The following is a 27382-nucleotide window of genomic DNA, read 5'->3' as shown; positions in this document are numbered from 1 at the left end:
CTAGGCCTATTGGAAACACCGACACAAGCCTTCGAGGACATGTTATCTTCCGCCTTGACTTTACTGTCTGCTGCTGTCTCTCCACTTTTTAAATAGTGTGTGCCTGTCTTTCTCTCACTCTCTCTGTCTCCTTTCTCTCTCTGTCCAGCCGTCCGTCTATGTTTCATTATGTGTTCTGTTTGTCTGCTTCTAATTGTAAAATCCTAGGTGTCTGTGTGTACTGTAACGTCTCTTAGCACTTTGGTGCAAGTTGGTTGTAGATCTCTCCATTTCCGGGCTCCCAAGAGTGTTCCTGAATGTGCTACATTCTGCTGCTGTCTTTGCCTGGAGGTGTCGAAGGGTTGTCTCTTTTTTTCATGTTTGTCTTTTTCCTCTCTAAAGGTGATGAACCACATCTTCTGATTAACCTGTGACTTTTATTCACCTTACATTTTTCACCACCACGTTTTTCTGCCGTTTCTGTCCATCCCCTCTCTCGTCTGTCTTCTCTAGTCATGTAAACAGATATGGCTGGGGCTTTACGACGACAGAACGGCCTCCATACCGGACTTCAGAGAACCCCAGAAAGTCAAGGAGTTCCTTCAGGAGAAATACGAGAAGAAGAGATGGTGAGTGGCTGCTGTAGAGTAGAGTCCATAGGGCTCTGGCCAAAAGGAGTGCACTAAAAAGGGAATAGGGCACCATTTGGGGCGCCTCGCTTCACTGCATGAGGAATCCCTGGAGACTGGCAGCTCACTGCAGTTGGCCCTCGAGCAGGAAGGCACTTTGCATCAGTAACAACACGTGTATTTAGTGGATGATATCTAGGTTACTGTATGCGTTAGTTAAAACCGTCATACCAGTCGGCTTTGCAGGACAAGAAAGCAAGAGGGTAACGGCAATAGCAAGCCAGCCCGACGGTATGCGTTGCTATGGTGATGGTGATTACAGTAAACGAAGTGCAAATCAACATCCGGTAGAAAACAACGCTATGACAGATGGAAAAAGTTACAATATTTGAACTCTTGCAGGCAAGTCCGGTCTACCATGGCGGCTGACGTCATTTCCCGTTGTGCTCTCATCGAAAACAATGACATCTAGTTTGCCGTCTACCTCGTACCAGCTCGTACCATGCAGCATAAATGTTCTCACAGGAGCAGCCAACAGTAAACAGACATTTTCTGTTTTAATGTTCAGGAGCTGTATGTAGGAGTGCTGCTCTAGGATCAGGTCCCCCCTTGTCCATGTAATCTGATTCATTATGATCCTAGATCAGCTCTCTTACTCTGAGATGCTGGGTTATAGGAGTCCATTTGAATTGAACCCTGCTGCTGTGTAACCAATTGATCACCGTTGTTGTTATGATTAGGTTTGTTCCCCCGGAGCAGGCCAAAGTGGTGGCTTCGGTCCATGCCTCAATCTCAGGCTCGTCAGCCAGCAGCACCAGCAGCACTCCCGAAGTCCGACCCCTCAAAACACTGCTGGGGGAGTCCGCCCCCACCCTGCACCTCAACAAGCACACACCCAGTCAGGTAAGACACACACATACTGGTTACTCAGCTGGCTGATAACAGGCCATACAACTTTTTCCATAACCAAATCAAATTTTATTCATCACATACACATATTTAGCAGATGTTATTGTGGGTGTAGCGAAATTCTTGTGTTCCTAGCTCCAACAGTGCAGTAATATCTAACCATTCACAACAACACACACATCTAAAAGTAAAGGAATGGAATGAAGAAACATATAAATATTAGGAGTCCGGAGTATGTGTGATGTATGGACAGTATGTGTATATAATATTTAGTATATCTGTAGAATACGTTGAATAGTGTTTGTGTGTGTGTGTGTGTATATATATATATATATATATATATATATATATATATATATATATATACAGTGCCTTGCGAAAGTATTCGGCCCCCTTGAACTTTGCGACCTTTTGCCACATTTCAGGCTTCAAACATAAAGATATAAAACTGTATTTTTTTGTGAAGAATCAACAACAAGTGGGACACAATCATGAAGTGGAATGACATTTATTGGATATTTCAAACTTTTTTAACAAATCAAAAACTGAAAAATTGGGCGTGCAAAATTATTCAGCCCCTTTACTTTCAGTGCAGCAAACTCTCTCCAGAAGTTCAGTGAGGATCTCTGAATGATCCAATGTTGACCTAAATGACTAATGATGATAAATACAATCCACCTGTGTGTAATCAAGTCTCCGTATAAATGCACCTGCACTGTGATAGTCTCAGAGGTCCGTTAAAAGCGCAGAGAGCATCATGAAGAACAAGGAGCACACCAGGCAGGTCCGAGATACTGTTGTGAAGAAGTTTAAAGCCGGATTTGGATACAAAAAGATTTCCCAAGCTTTAAACATCCCAAGGAGCACTGTGCAAGCGATAATATTGAAATGGAAGGAGTATCAGACCACTGCAAATCTACCAAGACCTGGCCGTCCCTCTAAACTTTCAGCTCATACAAGGAGAAGACTGATCAGAGATGCAGCCAAGAGGCCCATGATCACTCTGGATAAACTGCAGAGATCTACAGCTGAGGTGGGAGACTCTGTCCATAGGACAACAATCAGTCGTATATTGCACAAATATGGCCTTTATGGAAGAGTGGCAAGAAAGCCATTTCTTAAAGATATCCATAAAAAGTGTTGTTTAAAGTTTGCCACAAGCCACCTGGGAGACACACCAAACATGTGGAAGAAGGTGCTCTGGTCAGATGAAACCAAAATTGAACTTTTTGGCAACAATGCAAAACGTTATGTTTGGCGTAAAAGCAACACAGCTGAACACACCATCCCCACTGTCAAACATGGTGGTGGCAGCATCATGGTTTGGGCCTGCTTTTCTTCAGCAGGGACAGGGAAGATGGTTAAATTGATGGGAAGATGGATGGAGCCAAATACAGGACCATTCTGGAAGAAAACCTGATGGAGTCTGCAAAAGACCTGAGACTGGGACGGAGATTTGTCTTCCAACAAGACAATGATCCAAAACATAAAGCAAAATCTACAATGGAATGGTTCAAAAATAAACATATCCAGGTGTTAGAATGGCCAAGTCAAAGTCCAGACCTGAATCCAATCGAGAATCTGTGGAAAGAACTGAAAACTGCTGTTCACAAATGCTCTCCATCCAACCTCACTGAGCTCGAGCTGTTTTGCAAGGAGGAATGGGAAAAAATGTCAGTCTCTCGATGTGCAAAACTGATAGAGACATACCCCAAGCGACTTACAGCTGTAATCGCAGAAAAAGGTGGCGCTACAAAGTATTAACTTAAGGGGGCTGAATAATTTTGCACGCACAATTTTTCAGTTTTTGATTTGTTAAAAAAGTTTGAAATATCCAATAAATGTCGTTCCACTTCATGATTGTGTCCCACTTGTTGTTGATTCTTCACAAAAAAATACAATTTTATATCTTTATGTTTGAAGCCTGAAATGTGGCAAAAGGTCGCAAAGTTCAAGGGGGCCGTATACTTTCGCAAGGCACTGTATATATACACACCTACTCATTCCAAGGTTTTTCTTTAATTGTACTATTTTCTACATTGTAGAATAAATAATAGTGAAGACATCAAAACTATGAAATAACACAATAGAATCATGTAATAACCAAAAAAGTGTTAAACAAATCAAAATATATTTGAGATCCTTCAAAGTAGCCTCCCTTTGCATTGATGACAGCTTTGCACACTCTTGGCATTCTCTCAACCAGCTTCATGAGGTAGTCACCTGGAATGCATTTCAATTAACAGGTGTGCCTTGTTAAAAGTTAATTTGTGGAATTTCTTTACTTCTTAATGCGTTTGAGCCAATCAGTTGTGTTGTGACAAGGTAGGGAGGTATACAGAAGATAGCCCTATTTGGTAAAAGACCAACTCCATATTATGGCGAAAACAGCAAAGAGAAATGACAGTCCATCATTACTTTAAGACATGGAGGTCAGTCAATCCAAAAAATGTCAAGACCTTTAAACATTTCTTCAAGTGCAGTCGCAAAAACCATCAAGCACTATGATGAAACTGTCTCTCATGAGGACTGGCACAGGAAAGGAAGACCCAGGATAAGTTCATTAGTCACCAGCCTCAGAAATTGCAGCCCACAGAGTTCTAGTAGCAGACACATCTCAACATCAACTGTTCAGAGGAGACTGTGTGAATCAGGCCTTCATGGTCGAATTGCTGCAAAGAAACCACTACTAAAGGACATCAATAAGAAGAAGAGACTTGCTTGGGCCAAGAAACACAAGCAATGGACATTAGACCGGTGAAAATCTGTCCTTTGGTCTGATGAGGTTCCAACCGCCATGTCTTTGTGAGACGCAGAGTAGGTGAACAGATAATCTCCACATGTGTAGTTCCCACCGTGAAGCATGGAGGAGGAAGTGTGATGGTGTGGGGGTGCTTTGCTTGTGACACTGTCTGTGATTTATTTAGAATTGAAGGCACACTTAACCAGCATGACTACCACAGCATTCTGCAGCAATCGTAGTCCCACTAAGCGCAAATCAGATGGGTCGATCATTTGTTTTTCAACAGGACAATGACCCAACACACCTCCAGGCTGTGTAAGAGCTATTTAACCAAGCAGGAGAGTGATGGAGTGCTGCATCGGATGACCTGGCCTCCACAATCCCCTGACCTCAACCCAATTGAGATGGTTTGGGATGAGTTGGACTGCAGAGTGAAGGAAAAGCAGCCAACAGGTGCTCAGCATATGAGGGAACTCCTTCAAAACTGTTGGAAAAGCATTCCAGGTGAAGCTGGTTGAAAGAATGCCAAGAATGTGCAAAGCTGTCATCAAGGCAAAGGGTGGCTACTTTGAAGAATCTAAAATATATTTAGATTTGTTTAACACTTTTTGGTTCCTACATGATTCCATATGTTATTTCATAGTTTTGATGTCTTCACTATTATTCTACAAGGTAGAAAATAGTAAAAATAAAGAAAACCCTTGAATGAGTAGGTGTGTCCAAACCTTTGACTGGTACTGTATATGAAATGAGTAAAACGGTATGCAAACATTATTAAAGTGACCAGTGATTCCTTGTCTATGTACATAGGGCAGCAGCTTCTTAAGGTGCAGGGTTGAGTAACCTGGTTGTGGCTGGCTAGTGACAGTGACTAAGTTCAGGGCAGGTTTCTGGGTGGAGGCTGGCTAGTGATGGCTATTTAAGTCTGATGGCCTTGAGATAGAAGCTGTTTCTGGTCATGTCATGTGTTCAGGAAACCCTTCTGGCTCTAGTAGTCTAAATATATCTCTGTGAGTTGGTTTCAACAAGATAACCAGTGTGAAGTGCAGATATATCTTTGAGGTAACAGTCATGTTTAGCACAAAATGGAGTGAATCAGGGAAGTTCCATCTGAACTTCTGTCCAATAAGAAATGCGTGTTTTTGTATTCTGTTTGCTATGTCATGCCCTAATGAACACAGCCCTGTTGTGTCTCTGCAGTCTCCGGTGGGGAGCCGTGCGGCCCAGGCCCTCCAGCTGAGCCAGCAGCAGCAGTTCCACGACAAGAAGTTTGACCTCCTCAGCGACCTGGGCGGAGACATTTTCGCCGCTCCGTCCCACTCGCAGACCACAGCAGGCTTGGCAGCCAACTTTGCCAACTTTGCACATTTCAACAGCCACCCAGGTAAGCAGGAGGAGTGTCATGAGCTGCACCGGTCCCTGGAGCGGTCACTACACCTTGAGTCAGAAAAACACCAGGCACGGTGGTTACATCTACTGCATAGTGGATAGACTTAAATGGTCAATGATACTTATACTCAATGATACACTCATACTTATGGAATTATAAAAAGTAACTTTCCTGAAAAATATTTGGATGCTTTCTTCAGCTGTCCAAAGTGTTTTATGGTAGTGGAAGAAGATTTAGACTATCATTTTCTTAATTTTAAGAGTATTGGCCATCACTTTTTCTTACTACTCCTTGACAGGAACCCCCCCCCCCCCCGCCTGTTGTCCATCACACTGGTCTATGTAAAGCATCGCCAGACACTATAGAAGTCTAACAGGGCTCTGGGCCGTCAGTCTCCATGGTTACTAATGAGGCTAGTGTGAAGCTGTTAGCTTGTGTTTGCTCAGAGGATCATGTTTTCTCATCCTCAAAGAGCTATAAAGTTCGAACTTCATGTAGTGTGGGCAGAGAGGCAGCACCAAGTAAGCACACACACGAGGCTTAAAGACACACACACTCACTCAAAAAAGGCACATTACAATTTGATACTTAAAATAGGATTTAAAAAATATATATTAAGTGGCCAATAACCTACACCCTTATCAAAAAGCACTATACCTAGCAATCCTTTCTTATCTTTCTACTACTTCGACAAAATAAATCAGGAGATTCACAGGAAGCCCACCTATGCTAGATTTAAAATGGGTTTAACGTTGAACCCAGACAGCGACACACACACACACTAGAAGGGAACATGAGCTTAGGTTCAGGGCGGTGCCCTATAGGAGAAGGTGAACCTGTCATCATCACATCCGTTTTTGGTTTGTCATTGTCATCTGGTGCCAGTCTGTCATTAGCTCCATCTAGTTTAGTTCCGTATCTCTCAATGTGTCATTTCGGTCGGATCATCCCAAATGGCACCCTATACCCTATTTAGTGCACTACTTTAGACCAGGGTGCTCTGGTCAAAAGCAGTGCGCTATAGGATGAGGGTGCCATTTGGGATGCAGTATGTGTTATGTGCATCCCATTAATCATCTCATTCATTGTGTCCTGTTTTGTTTGTCCTTTTGTTTTGTTTTTCGTGTGTCTGACCCTCATACAAACCTCCAGCTGCTCAGAACGCACACGCAGACTTTGCTAACTTTGATGCGTTTGGGAGTGCGGGTCCATCGGGTGCTTTCCCCTCTGCACCCCAAGCCCCTTTCCAGACCTCACATACAGGTAGAGCATGCTCCATTCACCTGTCGTGACCTGTTTTTGTGTCCGTTTTGTCTGTGTTTATGTTAGGACATAGATCTCCATATGTGTTTGTTTGTCTGTCACTCACTTCTCACCGTCCTGGTCCATGGCTCCACTCCGCTCTATTCATTTCTTCACTCTCATTATCTGTATTTGCTAGCTGGCTGGCTGCTCAAGCCACATAAGCTCACTCACTGGCTGGTTTCCCCACCCACAGTCAAGGGAATTACCTTTGAATGTACCACACTGCCCTCTGTTGGAGACTAATGCCTGCAGTCTGCAGATGACCTCTTGACTTCTACACTGTGTTGAATGGGAATGCACTGCTCTTTGGGTGCATCTCAACACTACAGTGGCGTCCTCTCCTTGTCTCCTTTCTTTCATCCGCACTGATCTGAAAGAATCTAACAAATGTACAGTTAGACCTCTATCTCTCATGTCTGCTTTCAACTAGCCTATATGTTTTCCAGATCTGTGCAGATGATGAGAGGAAACCACTTTAGACTATGGAGATGCACCCCCCTCTCTCTCAAGGCTCCTGCTCTCACTCACACTGACCACCACACTGCCTGGCCTCCGCTTTAACACTGACTCCATTCGCTCCGTTATGATTTCATTTTGCTTTTGGGTGATGTTCACACACTTTCTTCCCCCTTTTGGTTTATATTTCTTTCTCTTTTTCCCCCCACCCTGTCTCTCTGGTACTCATTTCCCCTCCGCCCCCCTCCTGTTTTGGCTGCAAGCGTTCACGTCCATCTCATCTAGCCGCAGTGTGGGTGAGTTTGCCACCGCTGGCACTGCTCTCCCTCACCCGGGTGCAGGTGCTCACAGTAAGTTCTGGGCTCAGCCTCTAGCTAACACCTAACTGCCCTTTCTCCCCTCTGTCTGTCTGGTAGGCTCTAAAGATTTTCCCAAATCAATGTCTATGGTTGTTCCTATTGATGTGTGTGTGTGCCTGTCTGTCTATGGATGCGTGTGTTGTATGCTCTTTGACGTTTGCTGACCTGTTCATATCCAGAAGTACAAGGACATTGGTGCAAACTAACATGATGTCATGCAGTCTAAACTGCAGCCAGCTATTGGAAGAAAATAAGGGCAATTATTACCTCGGCCTCTGGAATTCTTATCCTGCAGAAGATCATTTTAAGAATGATTTGAGATGATTAATCTAAAGATATTTCTCCACCTATGTATTGTACTAAGATCTTGTAACAGTGTAGGCAATTCGATGATTCACTGTAGGTATGTTAATTTGTCAGACAGGAGAGTAGACAGGATTTCTTATTCCATAGCAACTGTCAGGTTCTACCCTCAAACCACTCCCAGTGAAGTGATGCTCCTTCTCTTCCTTTACTTCAACTCTCTCACGCTGTTTTGTCAGACAGTGACCAACCTCAGTCTCTGTGCCTAACTAACCTTCAGGGTAAGATGATTGTTAAGAAAGGCTACGATCATCCTACAAACACACTTGAAGTTACTGTGTGGCTCTTGGTACAGTCAGACTAAGGACCATGAGTGCTGTTGGGCTCATTTCAAGTCTGACACCGTTGACTCCATTAGATCTGACAGTTATACTACTCGGCAGTATAATGCAAATCCTTTCCATTGATTTCAGGTCAGACGAAGCACAGTGCTGTTGTAAATGAAAGATGACACTGCTGTGTTCTGTTGATGCTGCCTGCCTCCAGTAGCACACAGTGTTCAATCCAGCCCCCTAGATTTACACTGCACAGTCAGGAACACACCCCCCCAGGCCCCTGTTGTGTGACTCCTCTGTCATCTTTCTCTCTCGCAGGTAGCACTTCCTCGGGGGAGGCCTAGCTAACGATAGCAATTTAGCACATTTTTACCACTTCCCCAAATCCCGAAGCGTCGACTTTGGATGCTTCAGTTCCTCCTCCCAGTCCCAGACCCAGAGTAACCTCCACCGCAGGAACGCCCAATGGGGTGAAAGACCGAGACAGAGGCACTACTAGCGTCCCCACCGATAGATACGCAGCTCTGGCTGATCTGGACACCATCTTTAGCTCTGACAAAAAAAACGGAGCAAGGTTAACCTCTCCCTGCTGCGAGCCAGCCTCCACTGTGTTTCGCAGACTTCAAGATTCGTTGAGTAGAGTGAGATTGCTATCGGGTTGGGGATGATGAGCTCATGCATGGTGTAGAATAGATCAAATCCGGGTCCCATCCTTTCAGAACCAGCAGGTACAGTGGGTCCTCATTTAAAAGTTGTATAATAGCACAGCTTGCAGGATGCTGCGGAATGGTATGGCATTTTGGAGTGAATGACATCATAGTATTTTACTGTCAACCACTAGAGGGCAGCTTTGAGGGTGTCTTTTTGAAGCTTGTTAGCGCTTGCTTACTTCTCCAAATAATTCTACAGAGCATGCAGACCAGATGTTTTGATTGCTATACCCTATCCGAAAGAGCATATTCCAAGGTTTTTAATGAAGCTAGTTTTGCCAAACAACACAAAATGTTTTACAGATGGTTTCTCCTTCAAAAACAAAACAAAAAAAATCCTAGAATAACCACAGCTCCATGCCTACTGATGACAATCAGCAAATACCCATTTGGGGAAAATATCCTTTCTGTTTTTATTCTGTTGTGTTCCATCATTCATATTGTAAAAGCCTGGGGAATATAAGCATGTGATGTCTGCTAAATGAACAAGTTAATTTCATTTTCATGGTGCCGCCATAGCCTCAGCTACTACAGCACAGATCAATAAATGTTAAAACACGCTATTCTGTTATTTAGAAATAAAATAAATAAATAAATTATAAATAAATAAAACAAAATATGAATGGACTTCTTTGTGATTGTATATACACTGCTCAAAAAAATAAAGGGAACACTAAAATAACACATCTTAGATCTGAGTGAATGAACTATTCTTATTAAATACTTTTTTCTTTACATAGTTGAATGTGCTGACAACAAAATCACACAAAAATGACAAACGTCCTGCACGGTGTTGGGCTGTAAGCACAACCCCCACCTGTGGACGTTGGGCCCTCATACCACCCTCACAGAGTCTGTTTCTGACCGTTTGAGCAGACACATGCACATTTGTGACCTGCTGGAGGTCATTTTGCAGGGCTCTGGCAGTGCTCCTCCTCGCACAAAGGCGGAGGTAGCGGTCCTGCTGCTGGGTTGTTGGCCTCCTCCACGTCTCCTGATGTACTGTCTCCTGGTAGCGCCTCCATGCTCTGGACACTACGCTGACAGACACAGCAAACCTTCTTGCCACATCTCGCATTGATGTCCCATCCTGGATGAGCTGCACTACCTGAGCCACTTCTGTGGGTTGTAGACTCCGTCTCATGCTACCACTAGAGTGAAAGCACCGCCAGCATTCAAAAGGGACCAAAACATCAGCCAGGAAGCATAGGAACTGAGAACTGGTCTGTGGTCCCCACCTGCAGAACCCCTCCTTTATTGGGGGTGTCTTGCTAAATGCCTATAATTTCCACCTGTTGTCTATTCCATTTGCACAACAGCATGTAAAATGTATTGTCAATCAGTGTTGCTTCCTAAGTGGACAGTTTCATTTCACAGAAGTGTGATTGACTTGGGGTTACATTGTCTTGTTTAAGTGTTCCCTTTTGTTTTTTGAGCAATGTATTACATTGATTTATTAGACTGGCGGCTATTGGTAGTCAACTCATCGGTTCCCGGCTATTCTACTGTTAATATGCATATGGTGCAGCAGACCTTCATGGCAGATTGAGGATAACATTCTCTGGAAGTTTTATGGTATTTATCTCAATGTAGGCCTACTGCTAGTGTGTAAAATACACATATTTAGGAAAAGTCAGGGACAGGTGGGTTCAAGGTTTTTATTGGAATGGTTTTTGAAATGACATGGCACTGTAGGCTTCACAGTCCTGTTTTCTGTAGCTGTCTTAACGTATCTTACTTATTGGCATAAAGGCCTACTTCAATATACAGTGCCTTGCGAAAGTATTCGGCCCCCTTGAACTTTGCGACCTTTTGCCACATTTCAGGCTTCAAACATAATAAATAAAACACAAATTAAATAGTTCAGGTCTTGAAAAGCTGTTTTATTTATGTATTATGTATCTGTGCTTAGTAGCCGAGGCTATATGGCTGCGCCATCAACTTGTTAATTTAACAGACATCACTTGCGTATATTTAGTAAACATATATTTTAAGAATATTATGGAATATAACATTTTAGTTTCTCTTAGAATAAAAACCTTTAACAGTTTTAGTAAGTAATAGGCTACAGTCCAGTTAGAGCTTCTTCTGATGAAGTAAAAAATCAAACAAAAAATGCTTTTTTTTTTTGTGTGTGCAGAGGAAGAGCTATTCTTACACTATTGTTCTAAATTCAATCACCCTCTTCTTGTTCATCCTCATCATTCAGTTCATTTAAATTCAATTGTGATAAATTGTCACTCACGTTCAACAACTCCAAATCCCTTTTGCATGCGCTCCAAAGGGATAACTTGAAATAACATGATTTATGTTAATTAAATAAATGAAAGGTACATGTATTATTTATTAGCCTAGTGGATATAAGTAAACTCAGCAAAAAAAATAAACGTTCTCTCACTGTCAACTGCGTTTATTTCCAGCAAACTTAACATGTGTAAATATTTGTATGAACATAACAAGATTCAGCAACTGAGAGAGAAACTGAATAAGTTCCACAGACATGTGACTAACAGAAATGGTATAATGTGTCCCTGTACGGGGGCGGGGGGGGGGGGGGGGTGTGTAACAGTCAGGATCTGGTGTGGCCACCAGCTGTATTAAGTACTGCAGTGCATCTCCTCCTCATGGACTGCACCAGATTTGCCAGTTCTTGCTCTGAGAAGTTATCCCACTCTTCCACCAAGGCACCTGCAAGTTCCCAGACATTTCACACCACCCCAGACCATGACGGATCCTCCACTTCCAAATCGATCCCGCTCCAGAATACAGAACTCGGTGTAATGCTCGTTCCTTCTATGATAAACGCGAATCCAACCTTCACCCCTGGTGAGACAAAACCACAACTCGTCAGTGAAGAGAACATTTTGCCAGTCCTGTCTGGTCCAGCGACGGTGGGTTTGTGCCCATAGGCGACGTTGTTGCCGGTGAGGTCTGGTGAGGACCTGCCTTACAACAGGCCTACAAGCCCTCAGTCCAGCCTCTCTCAGCCTATTGCAGACATTCTGATCACTGATGGAGGGATTGTGCATTCCTGGTGTAACTCGGGCAGTTGTGGTTGCCATCCTATACCTATCCCACAGGTGTGATGTTCGGATGTACCGATCCTGTGCAGGTGTTACATGTGGTCTGCCACTGTGAGGATGATCAGCTGTCCGTCCTGTCTCCCTGTAGCGCTGTCTAAGGCGTCTCAGTACGGACATTGAAATGTATTGCCTGGCCACATCTGCAGTCCTCAACCCTCCTTGCAGCATGCCTAAGCCACGTTCACGTGGATGAGCAGGGAATCTGGGCATCTTTTCTTTTGTTGTTTTTCAGAGTCAGAAGAAAGGCCTCTTAAGTGTTCTAAGTTTTCATAACAGTGACCTTAATTGCCTACCGTCTGTAAGCTGTTAGTCTTAACAACCGTTCCACAGGTGCATGTTCATTAATTGTTTATGGTTCATTGAACAAGCATGGGAAACCGTGTTTAAACCCTTTACAATGAAGATCTGTGAAGTTATTTGGATTTTTACTAATGTGAATTAGGCGTCATGTAAAATCATTGTCAAAAGCGCAAGAGATACTGTTGCATGACAAACAGGTGCTGTTAGATTACAATATTTTTCTGCCCATTTGGAACAGTACAACACTAAAAAATAATAAGTAATACCATAGTCTGTTCTAATGGAAGAAAAAAAAAAAGTCACGCCTTTATTACAGCATAGCAAAATGTAAAAACGTTTAATTGAGGAACCACTGTAGTCATTTATTTGTCTGGATTTAGGGTGTTTGGCATTGTTTCCCCCCTGAGAAGTGCACCAATGGGATCTGTCCGTGTCCAAACAGCGAGAGTCTGTTTTTTCAAGACTAAAGACAATATGACTAAACAACCACTGAGTATAAAACCTCGGAAAGTATTCAGACCCATTCCCTTTCTCCACATTTTGTTACTTTACAGCCTTATTCTAAAATGAAGTAATAAATTTGCCTCATCAATCTACACACAATACCCCATAATGACAAAGCGAAAACAGGTTATTAGAAATGTTTGCAAATGTGTTAAATAAAGAATAGATACCTTGTTTATTTACATAAGTATTCAGACCCTTTGCTATGAGATTCGAAGTTGAGTCCCACAGTTGACAGTGCATGTCAGAGCAAAAACCAAGCCATGAGGTCGAAGGACTTGTCCGTAGAGCTCCGAGACAGCATTGTGTTGAGGCACAACTCTGGGGAAGGGTACCAAAACATTTCTGCAGCATTGAAGGTCCTCAAGAACACAGTGGCCTCCATCATTCTTAAAGGGAATAAGTTTAGAACCACCAAGACTCTTCCTAGAGCTGGCCTCCCGGCCAAACTGAGCAATCGGGGGAAAAGGGCCTTCTTCAGGGACGTGACCAAGAACCCGATTGGAGTTTGCCAAAAGTTACTTAAAGGACTCTCAGACCATGAGAAACAAGATTATCTGTTCTGATGAAACCACGATTTGAACTCTTTGGCCTGAATGCCAAGCGTTACGTCTGGAGGAAAGCAGGCCCTGCTCATCACCTTGGCCAATATCATCCCGACGGTGAAGCATGGTGGTGACAACATCATGCTGTGGGGATGTTTTTCAGCGGCAGGGACTGGGAGAGTAGTCCGGGTCGAGGCAAAGAGGAACAGAGCAAAGTACAGAGAGATCCTTTACGAAAACCTTCTTCGGGACAAGACTCAATGTCCTTGAGTGGCCCAGCCAGAGCCCGGACTTGAAGCACATCTCTGGAGAGACCTGAAAATAGCTGTGCAGCGACTCTACCCATCTAACCTGACAGAGCTTGAGAGGATCTGCAGAGAATAATGGGAGAAACTCCCCAAATACAGGAGTGCCAAGCTTTGTAGCTTCATACCCAAGAAGACTCGCTTTAATTGCTGCTAAAGGTGCTTGAACAAAGTACTTAGTAAAGGTTCTGAATACTTATGGAAATGTGATATTTCAGATTTTTGTTTTGTCATTATGGGGTATTGTGTATAAATTGAGGGGAGGGGGGGAATTTAAGGCTGTAACAAAACAAATTGTGGAAAATTGTCAAAGGGTCTGAATACTTTCTGAATGCACTGTATAGTAGCTCCCTAAATGTCAACCTGAGAAAACCAGTAGTCATTTGACATTATTTCGAGACATGCAAGAGAAACCTTTTGCAAGCTTAAGACATAACCATGTAAATCTGCGGCCGTATGTATCAAGCATTTCGGAACAGGACTTCTGATCGAGGATCAGGTCTCCCCTCTCCATTTAATCCCATTGTGTTCCATTTAATTCATTGTGTTCTAAAAGGCAAAACTGATCCTGAATCGCAACTACTACTCTTGAGACACTTGATACATACTGCCCCAGGTGCTCATAAAAACCCGCTGTTAGAATTGGGCTTTCTGGGATTCCAACGCTTTTGCGCTCCATCTGTTCAGTCATACCATCTCACTGTCTGGTCCTAATGTCAGCTCACCTGTCACCTGAATTGCTATGGTTACCTCTGTGTGAAAAAACTTTTCTTAGCACTGTCTTATCTTGTTTTTGAAAACAATAATTCTACTAGTTGACTACACTTTGCCCGAAAACAGAGGTGAAGTGAGGGTGATATGCGTGGGAACACCTCTCGTAAAACCTGCAGCCTGAATAGGAAGTCTGAGTAAAAGCACGAGTAGGTGTTTTTAGAGCCTTCATTTTAGTGGACCCCAGCAGAACAGAATCCCAAAGGTATAGAGTCAAGCTAAGGGAGAGTGGGAATCGTCACATCATTTCCTCTGTGTGGAAACACCTTTCTTAGCACTGGGGTATCTTCGAGCTTTGATATCTATTCCGACCTGCACCTTGAGGACTATGGTCCAGTCGCTTCCAGCATTCTATTTCTGACTTCTAGATCACATACGTTCGTTCATACAAATAACAGCTACAATAACTAGATCACAGCCTGTTGTGAAGATGATGATGTTGCTTGAGTGTGGAGCAGGTCTCCTTTGAGTTGGCATGATGTGTTGCTCTCGTTGTCGTGGGTGGGAGACGAATGGAGTTACTAATTAGTACCCTCCCTCCCTCCTGTGTTGTGAACCAGCCTGTATGTTTTTTTCAGGAGGTAGTGTCCCTAGCGGGGTTCCAGGCTCTCTCCCCCCGGTGGCGTCGGCAGGACTGCGTCACCCCCAAAGTCAGCTGACAGGTACGTCGGCGGCAGACCGCTACGCCGCGCTGGCCGAGCTGGACAACGTGTTCGGCTCGTCGGCCCCCGCCACCAGCGTCTACAACACCATCAGCACTTCTCAAGGGTACGAGAACACACCATCAGATGAATTCACCCTCTTCCCATTACCGTCTAGTCTATGCCTTGAGTTCCTTCTGTCTGTCTTTCTTACATTCACATCTTTTTTATTATATAAGGCGAACTTCTTGGTACCAACAAGTAGATCTATTTTTAAAAATGATACTCAGCCCTCTCACCTCTCTCTAGTTGGATCCCAAATCGCACCCTATTCTCTAAAAGTGCACTGCTTTTAGCACCACTGCTATTGATCATGTAGGTAATAGGCTGTCATTTGGGATGCAGCCTCTGTCACGGTGAGTCCATGGGGTCACTCTAACGCCAGTGTTGTGTTGTGTCCCAGGGGGATGTTTGGCACTGTGACAGGAGTCTCGTCAGCCCAAGCACAACAATGTATGTCCAGCATGCCCCAGGGTTTTGGAGGTGAGTTACATCACTCCGTGTGTTTTTTTTTTTTTTCATCCCTACCCTTTCCCCTTCAGTGTGCACTACACTAGTTCACTCACCCCTTGGGTTTAAAAATATTGGATAGATGTAAGCGTGGACTATAGGGAGTTTTATTCATATTTAACTCACTATCTTGCATCCATTACTTTTCGATCTGAGGGGGAGTGAACTATCATGGAAATTCACCACCTAAGGACTCCAAGTCAAAGTAAATGAAGCAATCTTTATTGCTTACACTTGTAAAACCATTGCAGTAGAAAGGTTTACCTTAAGACCTTCGCTTCATACAGTTAGACACATGCTTCATTACACAATTTAATTTATGTAAGTTCTCCAATGTTATCACACGCACGCAAGGACAAATAGTCCCAACATAGCCCATTTTGCAAGGTTCACAGACTATGATCCAAACATAGTTGACAGCCAAGCTGTCACCTCCCACTCGCTATCTTCATTGCCAGAGTAGCTTCTAGCGGTTTCTGATAATGACATTTCAGCTGGAGCTTTTGACTTTCTCTTCTTCCTTCAGGTTCCTAAGACAGCAAAATACTTGAAAAGAAAAAGGAAACACAAAATATGACAAGTATTAGTAATGCTTTAAGCTAGGCATAATCATATATGGCAAAAAACGAAGTTTGATTACATGACAATTCCCACTCTCCCTTAGCCTGACTCTATTATACCTTTGGGATTCTGTTCTGCTGGGGTCCACTAAAACGAAAGCTCTAAAAACACCTGCTCATGCTTTTACTCAGACTTCCTCGTCAGGCTGCAGGTTTTACGAGAGGTGTTCCCACTCTATATCACCCTCACTTCGCCGCTTTTTTCGGGCAAAGTGCAGTCAAGTAGTAGAATTGTTTTCCAAAACAAGCCCTCCCCAATCCTGAGTCGAGGATGTACAATGAATCTCCATTGCTAGGCAGGTGGTGTTATCGTCCCAGCCCAAGTCCAGAACCTTTGTACTCCTCCACACATCTCCCGGTCTTCTAATCAGTCAGGAGAAGCCTTGAGATCAGGAGGTGCACATTCCGGCAGCCTGCCGCAGTCCACTGGATAAATATCCTTCTCATACACAAAGAGCTATTTCTGAGACGAATATGTTCATGAGTGAATATAATGAGGAAAAACATTGAGGGAATATAATGATATATAACAGTGAAGCTATAAGACAGTGTTATAGGGCAATAGTTCACATTAGATCTATCATGTGACTCCTATCTCACCCTTCTCACCCTGAGACAGGCCCCCTTTTGTACTTTGCCTCCGGCCACACATACAAAGAAATTCAAAAGGGGTTTTAATGAACAGTAATTTTGATCCAAATGTGCCAATTGTTGAGAAACAGATCATCAAGGTAGATGGATTATTTTAAATATGTTATTGGACACTAAACAGATAAGGCTTATTAACCTATACGGTCTGAATAATGATGATCCAAGCTTCTCTGAAAATATAAGAATCTATCAACTCTACAAGCAACACTAGACTCTATTATTATGGTGGGAGATTTTAATACACTCTTAAATACTTCCATGGACCGGAAAGGAAATCACACTACAAACTATCGCCCTCAGGCACTGAAGGAAATCAGGAATGTCAATGATATATTGGAATTAGTGGATATATGGAGGCTTAAATATCCTGACCTAGTGAGCTATACATGGTGGAGGCTTAATCAGGCTAGTCAACTTGACTACTTTCTTATGCCATTCTCTCTGGCACCAAAAGTTTAAAAAGTGTTGATAGGGGATAGAATGCGGTCGGATCATCACATAATTGGCATATATATTACTCTTACAGAATTCCACGTGGGCGGGGATATTGGAAATTTAATCAAAGCCTACTAGATGATAAATTGTTTAGAACTAGGACAGAATAATTTATAACTTACTTTTTCAGACATAACTTGATAACAGCAGATCCCCTTACTGTATGGGACACTTTTAAATGTGCCTTTAGAGGCCATGCAATTCAGTACTCATCTATAAAACAAAAGCAATTTAGATAATTGAGTCCATATTAACAAAGGAACTTGAAGGACTAACAGTACAGTTAGATAGCAATAAAAACTGTACCATCGAGGCACAGAATAAGTTAGAGGAAAAATAAATGGAGGAACTTATTCAAGTGTAAATCCAGTGTAATGTATTATAAAAATAAAGCGAACTGGATGGAATATGGGGGAAAATGCACCAAGTTATTTTCCTATCTTCAATATAGAGATGCTACCAAAAATGTTTTATTGAAACTTGTTACAAATGATGGAGTCACGCACGATTCACCGAATGATATTTTGAAAGAGGAAGTAAAGTGCTTTAAGAATATGTTTTCATTTCAGTCTCCTCCATCTCCACTAACCGAAGCTAAATGTATGGATTTTTGTCCTAATAATAATATAAAATTAACATCTGTACATAAAGACTCATGTGAAGGCCAAATTAAAGAGGAGAAACTTCTTGGTGCAATTAAAGCCTTTAAGGCTGGGAAAACTCCAGGGCTGGAGGGCATACCAGTGGAAGTATACCAAACTCCAGGGCTGGAGGGCATACCAGTGGAAGTATACCAAACTCCAGGGCTGGAGGGCATACCAGTGGAAGTATACCAAACTCCAGGGCTGGAGGGCATACCAGTGGAAGTATACCAAACTCCAGGGCTGGAGGGCATACCAGTGGAAGTATACCAAACTCCAGGGCTGGAGGGCATACCAGTGGAAGTATACCAAACTCCAGGGCTGGAGGGCATACCAGTGGAAGTATACCAAACTCCAGGGCTGGAGGGCATACCAGTGGAAGTATACCAAACTCCAGGGCTGGAGGGCATACCAGTGGAAGTATACCAAACTCCAGGGCTGGAGGGCATACCAGTGGAAGTATACCAAACTCCAGGGCTGGATGGCATACCAGTGGAAGTATACCAAACTCCAGGGCTGGAGGGCATACCAGTGGAAGTATACCAAACGCCAGGGCTGGATGGCATTTCAGTGGAAGTATACCAAACTCCAGGGCTGGAGGACATACCAGTGGAAGTATACCAAACTCCAGGGCTGGAGGGCATACCAGTGGAAGTATACCAAACTCCAGGGCTGGAGGGCATACCAGTGGAAGTATACCAAACTCCAGGGCTGGAGGGCATACCAGTGGAAGTATACCAAACTCCAGGGCTGGAGGGCATACCAGTGGAAGTATACCAAACTCCAGGGCTGGAGGGCATACCAGTGGAAGTATACCAAACTCCAGGGCTGGAGGGCATACCAGTGGAAGTATACCAAACTCCAGGGCTGGAGGGCATACCAGTGGAAGTATACCAAACTCCAGGGCTGGAGGGCATACCAGTGGAAGTATACCAAACTCCAGGGCTGGAGGGCATACCAGTGGAAGTATACCAAACTCCAGGGCTGGATGGCATACCAGTGGAAGTATACCAAACTCCAGGGCTGGAGGGCATACCAGTGGAAGTATACCAAACTCCAGGGCTGGATGGCATACCAGTGGAAGTATACCAAACTCCAGGGCTGGATGGCATACCAGTGGAAGTATACCAAACTCCAGGGCTGGAGGGCATACCAGTGTAAGTATACCAAACTCCAGGGCTGGAGGGCATACCAGTGTAAGTATACCAAACTCCAGGGCTGGATGGCATACCAGTGGAAGTATACCAAACTCCAGGGCTGGAGGACATACCAGTGGAAGTATACCAAACTCCAGGGCTGGAGGACATACCAGTGGAAGTATACCAAACTCCAGGGCTGGAGGGCATACCAGTGGAAGTATACCAAACTCCAGGGCTGGAGGGCATACCAGTGGAAGTATACCAAACTCCAGGGCTGGAGGACATACCAGTGGAAGTATACCAAACTCCAGGGCTGGAGGACATACCAGTGGAAGTATACCAAACTCCAGGGCTGGAGGGCATACCAGTGGAAGTATACCAAACTCCAGGGCTGGAGGGCATACCAGTGGAAGTATACCAAACTCCAGGGCTGGAGGGCATACCAGTGGAAGTATACCAAACTCCAGGGCTGGAGGACATACCAGTGGAAGTATACCAAACTCCAGGGCTGGATGGCATACCAGTGGAAGTATACCAAACTCCAGGGCTGGAGGGCATACCAGTGGAAGTATACCAAACTCCAGGGCTGGATGGCATACCAGTGGAAGTATACCAAACTCCAGGGCTGGAGGGCATACCAGTGGAAGTATACCAAACTCCAGGGCTGGAGGGCATACCAGTGGAAGTATACCAAACTCCAGGGCTGGAGGGCATACCAGTGGAAGTATACCAAACTCCAGGGCTGGAGGACATACCAGTGGAAGTATACCAAACTCCAGGGCTGGAGGACATACCAGTGGAAGTATACCAAACTCCAGGGCTGGAGGGCATACCAGTGGAAGTATACAAAACGTTTTTTGATATACTCAAAGGACCATTATTAGCATGTTTTAACCACTCCTATATAAATAGTAGATTATCGGACACACAACAAGAACGTCTTATATCATTATTACTGAAACGGGACCCAAGTGGTATATATAAAGATCCAGTCCATTTCAAAAAATTGGAGGCCTCTTACACTTCAGTGTTGTGATGCAAAAATCCTAGCAAAATGCTTGACGCATAGAATTTTAAAAAGTATTTTCAGCTATTATTCATCCTAATCAGACAGGTTTTTTACATGGACGATACATTGGAGATAATTTAAGACAAGTACTGGAAACAATAGAAGACTTTGAAGTATCGGGGACACCAGGCCTGGTTTTCATATCTGATTTTGAAAAGGCTTTTGATAAAGTACGACTGGAGTTTATATGTAAATGCCTAAAATATTTCAATTTTGGGTAATCTGTTATAAAATGGGTTAAAGTTATGTATAGTAACCCTAGGTGAGAAATAGTAAATAATGGCTACATCTCAAAGTTTTAAACTATCCAAAGGAGTAAAACAAGGTTGTCCACTATCGGCATATCTATTTGTTATTGCCATCAAAATGTTAACTGTTAAAATTAGATCAAAAAATAATATTAAGGGATTAGAAATCCGTGGCTTAAAAACTAAGGTGTCATTGTACGCTGATGATTCATGTTTTTTTTTTTTTACCACAGTTAGAATCTCTCCACAGCCTCTTATAGGATCTAGATACTTTTGCTATCCTCTCTGGATTAAAACCAAATTATGATAAATATTACGTATTGGATCACAAAAAAAATGCACATTTTACATTACCGTGTAGTTTACCAATTAAGTGGTCTGACGAAGATGTGGACATACTCTGTATACAAACCTCAAAATAAAGAAATGATCTCACTCCAATAAATGTTTATAGAAAGTTAGCAAAAATAGATAAGATCTTGCTACCATGGAAAGGAAAATACCTGTCTATTTGTGGAAAAATCACCCTGATGAACTCTTTAGTCATATCACAGTTTACCTATTTGCTTATGGTTTTGCCTACACCTAGTGACCTGCTTTTTAAATTATATGAACAAAAAATATTCAATTTTATTTGGAATGGCAAGCCAGACAAAGTTAAATGGGCCTATTTATATAACTAATATTCATTCGGAGGGCAGAAATGATTAAATATTAAAGCATTAGACCTCACTAAAGGCATCAGTCATACAAAAGTTACACTAAATCCAAACTGGTTCTCTAGTAAATTGGTAGGAATGTCTCATCCTATGTTCAAGAAGGGCCTTTTTCCCTTTATTCAGATTACACCTGCTCACTTTCAGTTGTTTGAAAAGGAAATCATCTCCAAAATATAGTTATTTTTTAAGCTAGCCTTAAAAAGTTGATTGCAATTTCAGTTTAATCTACCTGAAAAGACAGAACAAATAATACAACAAATATTGTGGTTAAACTCAAATATACTAATTGATTTTTAAAAAAAACGTATTTGAAAAATACGTTTTTTTTTATGTATAATTTTTGTGAATGATATCATAAATAGGACTGTTGGAGTTGTCACACATGCAGCTAACACAGACATATGGAAATGCCTGCTCTACCTAAAATTACAACCAACTAATTGCAGCATTACCACAAAAATGGAAGAGGCAAGTAGAAGGGGAAAAAAACAAGGAACTTATATGTCGGCCCTGTATTACAGAATATAAATGGTTAAAGAAAAGTGTGATAAATATAAACATATATCAAAAAATTAACAGCTGTGCCATATACATTGAAAAATAGTTGGGAAGAGATTTTCGATGTACCCATTCCATGGCACATGGTTTATGAATTGATACGCAAAACAACGCCAGATTCAAAACTTTGCATTTTTTCAATTTAAATTACTATACAAAATTCTTGCAACCAATATAATGTTATATATATGGGGGTACAATCTTCCCAGCTCTGCAGATTTGCTGTGAGGAGGCAGAGACATTAGATAATTTATTTTGGTATTGTCCATATGTAGCTCGTTTTTGGTCACAGGTCCAGGAATGGTTGAGGAATTGCAACATTTGCGTAGAACTAACGCTGCAGATAGAAATACTGGGTGATTTGAAAAGGCATAGTCATTCGATTAGTAATATAATAATTATTTTAGCAAGAATGTTTATTTTTAATTTACAATCTATGAGAATTAGAAAGGTTCAGTACTTTTGTGAAGCATCACAGCACAGTTGAAAAATATATATGGCAAATAGAAATCCAAAATGGATGGTGTTAAGAGATGGATGGGAGGGGTTGAATGGAGCTGAAGAGTGGGACTAATAACAAGATGTAAAAGATACGGGGTCTGTAAAATGTATATAGGTTCAGAAATGTTGTGAAATAGCACAGTTACAAATAGAAATCAAACTGGATGGACATCAGAAATAGAGGAAGGACTAAAAACAAACTAAATATAACTATTGTAAAATAGATTGTCTGTAAAATGTGTATAAGATGTATAAACTGAAGGTTGAAGCCTAAATGTTATTGTTAATTAGTTTACTCCAATTGGGGTAAGGGTGGTAGGGTCTGCGGGGAATAATAAAGGTATATTATTTTTAAAAAGATATGGGGGATTGGAAATGAAGACAATTACATTGATGGAAGCAACAATCTTTCTGTAATATTAAGATGATCCACCCCTAAAAAAAACAAACAAAAAACATATTTAGTAATAGTAATCTCCCCTTTCATATCTTCACACACCACACTTCACTATTTTCAAATTTTCTTCATTAACACATCCCACAGAACTTGCTTAGGTATTCACTCAGAATCCCTATAAACATTATCAATCGATGTCCACACAGAACTTATTTCAGTTCACACACAACTTTCTTATTGCTGGTGGTATTTTTCATCAATACCACCAGCAACGATCAGCATGGCAAAGTCAGCCTGAGGGGTACCAGTCATCATGTTCTTGAATCTCAGTGTCCGGGGGCATCAAGATCAAACATCCTGTGTCGTGGAAATTCACCACTGAGGACTCTTAAGTAAAAAAATCAATCTTTATTATCACGGCTGGAGAGGTTCACAACAAGTCATAAGCATGGTTGGTTCTTGTATGTGACTGATGTATACAACACAAGGCTTTTGACCTTGAAACTGAGACATTGTATCACTTCAGGTTATTACAAAAGCAGCCTTGTGCTAAACATACGATCATATACACACAAGACATTTTCCATCGCAGACCGATTCCACACTTTGGGGAGAAGGGGGTAGATTAGAATTGGACCGTAAATTTCTACAGAGCTGAAGTAGACACTTAGCTACTCAGAGATGAACTGATATGAGTATGATGTCTCCTCTTTCCTTCTGCCAGGTCCGTCAACAAACCCCTTTGCTGCTGCAGCGGTTGCCCCGGCGATAGCCACCACCAACCCCTTCCAGAGCAACGGGAGAGCAGCGGCTATGGCAGCAGCAGGTGGGGACACGCCACGGATGTTTTGCATACCCAATGTACTTGAAACTAAAGCCATAGGCTTTGCCCAAAATCATTCTTGCCTACTACTTACTAAAATTCTATACTATGTACTAACCCTACTACATACTGTTTAGAACAAACTGTTTAGTAAAAATGTATGCACTAAGCAACAGATATCAGCATACTAGACACACGCGTACTTAGGTGTCATGTAATGTGCAATTGGGTTGTTCCCCGCCATTCGTACATCACATCAGATCATCTGATTATCAGCTGTTGTCAAATACATGTGGGAGTCTGAAAAGACAATTATCTTCCCCAGTAGCATGCAGAGAATTCGTACTTGATGAAAAGCCTAAATGAGTATGACATCCTGGTATTTTAAGCTTTCTACGTTTTCGAAATATCACATACTCTAAAACGTTCAATTTTGCGCATACCCAATCAACATACTATTTAGAACGCAAGTATGGGTATTCGGACTCGGCCACTGAGTTAGAGGGTGCACTTAACCCAAAACCTGTCATGTGCAGGCCCATTGCAAAGATGGTTGATGAGCTCTGAAGTACATCTCTATGACTAAAGCCGATCTAGCTGTCGTGGTTAGCGGCCATTTTGAGGTAGTGCGGAAGAAAAACGTGTTTCACAGATGGCAGCTATATTCCAAAGTCATGCTAAAATATCACAAATGAACTGAGGCAGGTGATCATGTAAAATATGTTCTTTGTAGCAAGATTCAAAGAATAGCCTAGCAGTCAACCGAAATCTCACAAGTCCATATTCTTAGATGACTTTTTACAGAGGATGATTGACCACCTGAAACCCTGTAAAAGGACTCGTGGTCATGGTCATTAGAGGGCATAATGAGGTTATGAACCAGATGCCTTCACTTCATCTAATTGTATTCATCTTAAAGTAAGTATTTTGCCTGGGGCTTGGCTGCTACAAGACAGCAGCATTATTCATTAACAAAAGTCTGTAGCTAAATGAGGATATAGTCGAAGTAGTAACAGTTGGTGACTGAGTGTTTCTGTTATAAGCGTGAAGGTGTGTGCGTATGTATGTCTACGTGCAAATTATGATGGTTCTGTCTGATTGCTCTTGTGATGCTCGACAGGCCTGTTGGGGGCTCTGCATGGGCAGGGTTACCCTCCAGCCCACTTTGGTAGGTTCCCTCCTCCCCTTCCAGCTCACTCCTTTTCTCCCTCCTTTCTGCCTCCCTGTGTCTTGGTTGTGGCAGTGCTTCCTAGAGCTCCCCTGAGCATCCTGTGACTGTCTCGCCGACTGCATGTGTTGTGTCCCCTGACCTCTGACCCCAGTGCTACTTCTACTGTATATGTGAGTGTGGGGGTCCTGATGCCTCAACTGCCCTCACCAATTCCCCCCCGGCCCCACTAACGCTCCCAGACTGTAGTGATGTGACATCGCCGATTACCCCTTCTTGCCCCCTGCTGGCCAAGAGAAATAGCCTAACTAACAGTCGTAGATTTTCAGCCTATAGCTGTTGGCTATAGCTGTTGTCCTCCAGCTGAGCTCTGAGGTTATAAACTGGTGTTGAAAGGACATCAAACTGCCAGATAACCATTTAAGAGTATCCTTGAACTGCACAACTTTAAGCTTTTTTTGACTGTAAGCTTTTTATAGTTTTTCACCCTCCTGGATTCTGTACACTGCCTTTGCTAAGATTGCTTATACCCTGAGTGCTGTAGTACTGTAACTGTGTGCTAGATACTGTGTACTTTAATGCTGGTTATGTTATGGATAGAGCTAGTCTCTGAGACTCATTCTAGTCACAAAGTAGTTTTTCTGCTGTTGCCGTGATTGTTTCTGTGTTTAATTGTGTTTAATTGTACACTGCTCAGTAAAGGTGTTTTTCGTTCAGGTTGTTTGCAAATGTTAACCTGGCGTCAGGTGTGATTATGGCTAGACTAGGTGGCTAGGTGGGCGCTTCAGATGTTTTGTGGTCTGCGTTAGCACTTAGCAGTGATCGTGTAGCGTAAGCTCTGTGTAACTGATGTGATATTTTGTAGATTGAGTGTCCTCTCCTCTCCCGCCTATCTTGCAGCCACGTTTGGCACAGGGTCCATGAGCATGCCAGCCGGATTCAGGAACGCTGCTACCTACAACCTCCCCACCAGCTTCAGTGGGACCTTCCAACAGCCCTTCCCAGGCCAGGGCCCCTTCCCCCAGCCTCCGGCCTATCCCCAGCAACCCAACGGTGTGTGTGGGTGTTTGCATGGGTGTATGTGTGCTTTGCATGAATTTGTGTAGTGTACCCCTTTTATTTAAACCTTTAGTATTCACCTCTTTCTCTGGTCCACCAGGAGGGGGGTTTTCAGCCTATGGACAGGCCAAGGCTGTGGCGACCCCCTTTGGGCAGGCGATGGCTGCACCCGGGGTCTCTAGTAACCCCTTCTTGGTGAGTGGGACCATTGGTTGAAAGCCAAGTGTCCACAGTCTCCATTTGATAAAACTTTTTAGTTTCACTAGTGGTGATTTAATGGCCCCCTTTCTCCCTCTCTCTGTCTTTGTCGTCCTTCCAGGCGGGCGCCCCTTCAGGACACTATCCCTCAGGAAGCTCTTCAACGAATCCTTTCTTATAGCACTGCTCCACCTGAACTCCACCACTAGGGTGTTGTCAACTGGCGTGCACCGCTCTCACCTCTTGCACTGTTTTGTTTCACAAGACGCTTTAAAGAAGACAAACCCAATGTTTCTAAAACTGGTATTTTGTATTAAGTGACGTAACTGACACCGTCCATGGCAACACAAAACAAGGTAAAGGTGTGTAGAGGGAAGGGGGGTGGTGTTAGGGGTGGCAGGAAGCCTAGCTGTTAAGAGCTTTGGGCCAGTAACTGAAAGGTCGCTGGTTTGAATCACTGAACTGACTAGGTTAAAAATATGTCTGTGCCCTTGAGCAAGGCACTTAACCCTAATAGCTCCTCCTGTAAATTGCTCTGGATAAGAGGGTCTGCTAAATGACTCGCATGTAAATGTGTTAAAGGGGCGGAGTTTCCCCTCATCCGCCATCTAACCTGTGATCTGGCCTGGCCTCAGCTGAGCCAAATGTATATTCAAACTGGCTGATACTAAGTTATTGCAAAATTTTCCCATTCATTACGCTGCAATTCTGTAAATATTTTTTTCTTAGAGGAAATTAGCTCTGTGCATATCAGTATTTGTATCTTTAACACGAGTTTAAGGCAGAACTGTTACTTGGAAAAGACTACTGTGAGTTACTGTATTTGTAAAGAAGAACCAAAAGCAGTTTGTACAGCGTGGTATCGGTAGGACTATTTTTACAGAGAATAAGAGGTGAACATGCATTTCATAATTTGTTACAGAAGAGGGGGAGGAGTATCTCACCTCTTCTGTGATTGGCCTCGAGGGCAGAGACTCCACCTGGAAGGGGATGGGCTCTCACCTGTGCTCTCACCTGTGCTCTCACCTGTCCTGCTGTCCAAGTGGTTTACTACAATATAGACTGAATTCCACTGATGTTGGGTGTTAAAGACATTTAAGTTAATGTGTATATATATTAAAATGAATTTTAACTAAAAATAATGACCAAACCATGTCTTTGTATTGCTGTTACTGTACATCTCCATTTTTATATATTGAAATATTTTTGATATACTGTATATAAAAAGATTTCTATCACGATAAAAATGTTGCATTCTG

The 27382-nt window shown here is 42.7% G+C and overlaps 1 protein-coding gene across 11 annotated transcripts in view; it reads left to right on the top strand.

The window, feature by feature from the left end:
- The window catches only part of LOC139386136 (arf-GAP domain and FG repeat-containing protein 1-like), a 47622-nt gene extending 20252 nt beyond the window's left edge, over positions 1-27370 (top strand). For 2 of the 11 annotated variants that reach the window (XM_071131580.1, XM_071131570.1), the window contains 12 exons: positions 493-608; positions 1349-1511; positions 5461-5644; positions 6803-6913; positions 7675-7761; positions 15205-15394; positions 15731-15810; positions 23600-23701; positions 24819-24866; positions 25767-25919; positions 26026-26120; positions 26245-27370. In XM_071131580.1, coding sequence (XP_070987681.1) covers positions 493-608; positions 1349-1511; positions 5461-5644; positions 6803-6913; positions 7675-7761; positions 15205-15394; positions 15731-15810; positions 23600-23701; positions 24819-24866; positions 25767-25919; positions 26026-26120; positions 26245-26304 — 1389 coding nt within the window. In that variant the 3' untranslated portion in view covers positions 26305-27370. The remainder of the gene's footprint in view (positions 1-492; positions 609-1348; positions 1512-5460; positions 5645-6802; positions 6914-7674; positions 7762-15204; positions 15395-15730; positions 15811-23599; positions 23702-24818; positions 24867-25766; positions 25920-26025; positions 26121-26244) is intronic. The other 9 variants (XM_071131572.1, XM_071131573.1, XM_071131574.1 and 6 more) reach the window with 9 other exon arrangements.
- The last annotated feature ends 12 nt before the right edge of the window (positions 27371-27382 follow it).

The sequence above is a fragment of the Oncorhynchus clarkii genome, chromosome 27 (assembly GCF_045791955.1).
Source record: "Oncorhynchus clarkii lewisi isolate Uvic-CL-2024 chromosome 27, UVic_Ocla_1.0, whole genome shotgun sequence".
Lineage (NCBI taxonomy): Eukaryota > Metazoa > Chordata > Actinopteri > Salmoniformes > Salmonidae > Oncorhynchus > Oncorhynchus clarkii.
This window is presented reverse-complemented; position numbering and strand designations above follow the sequence as displayed.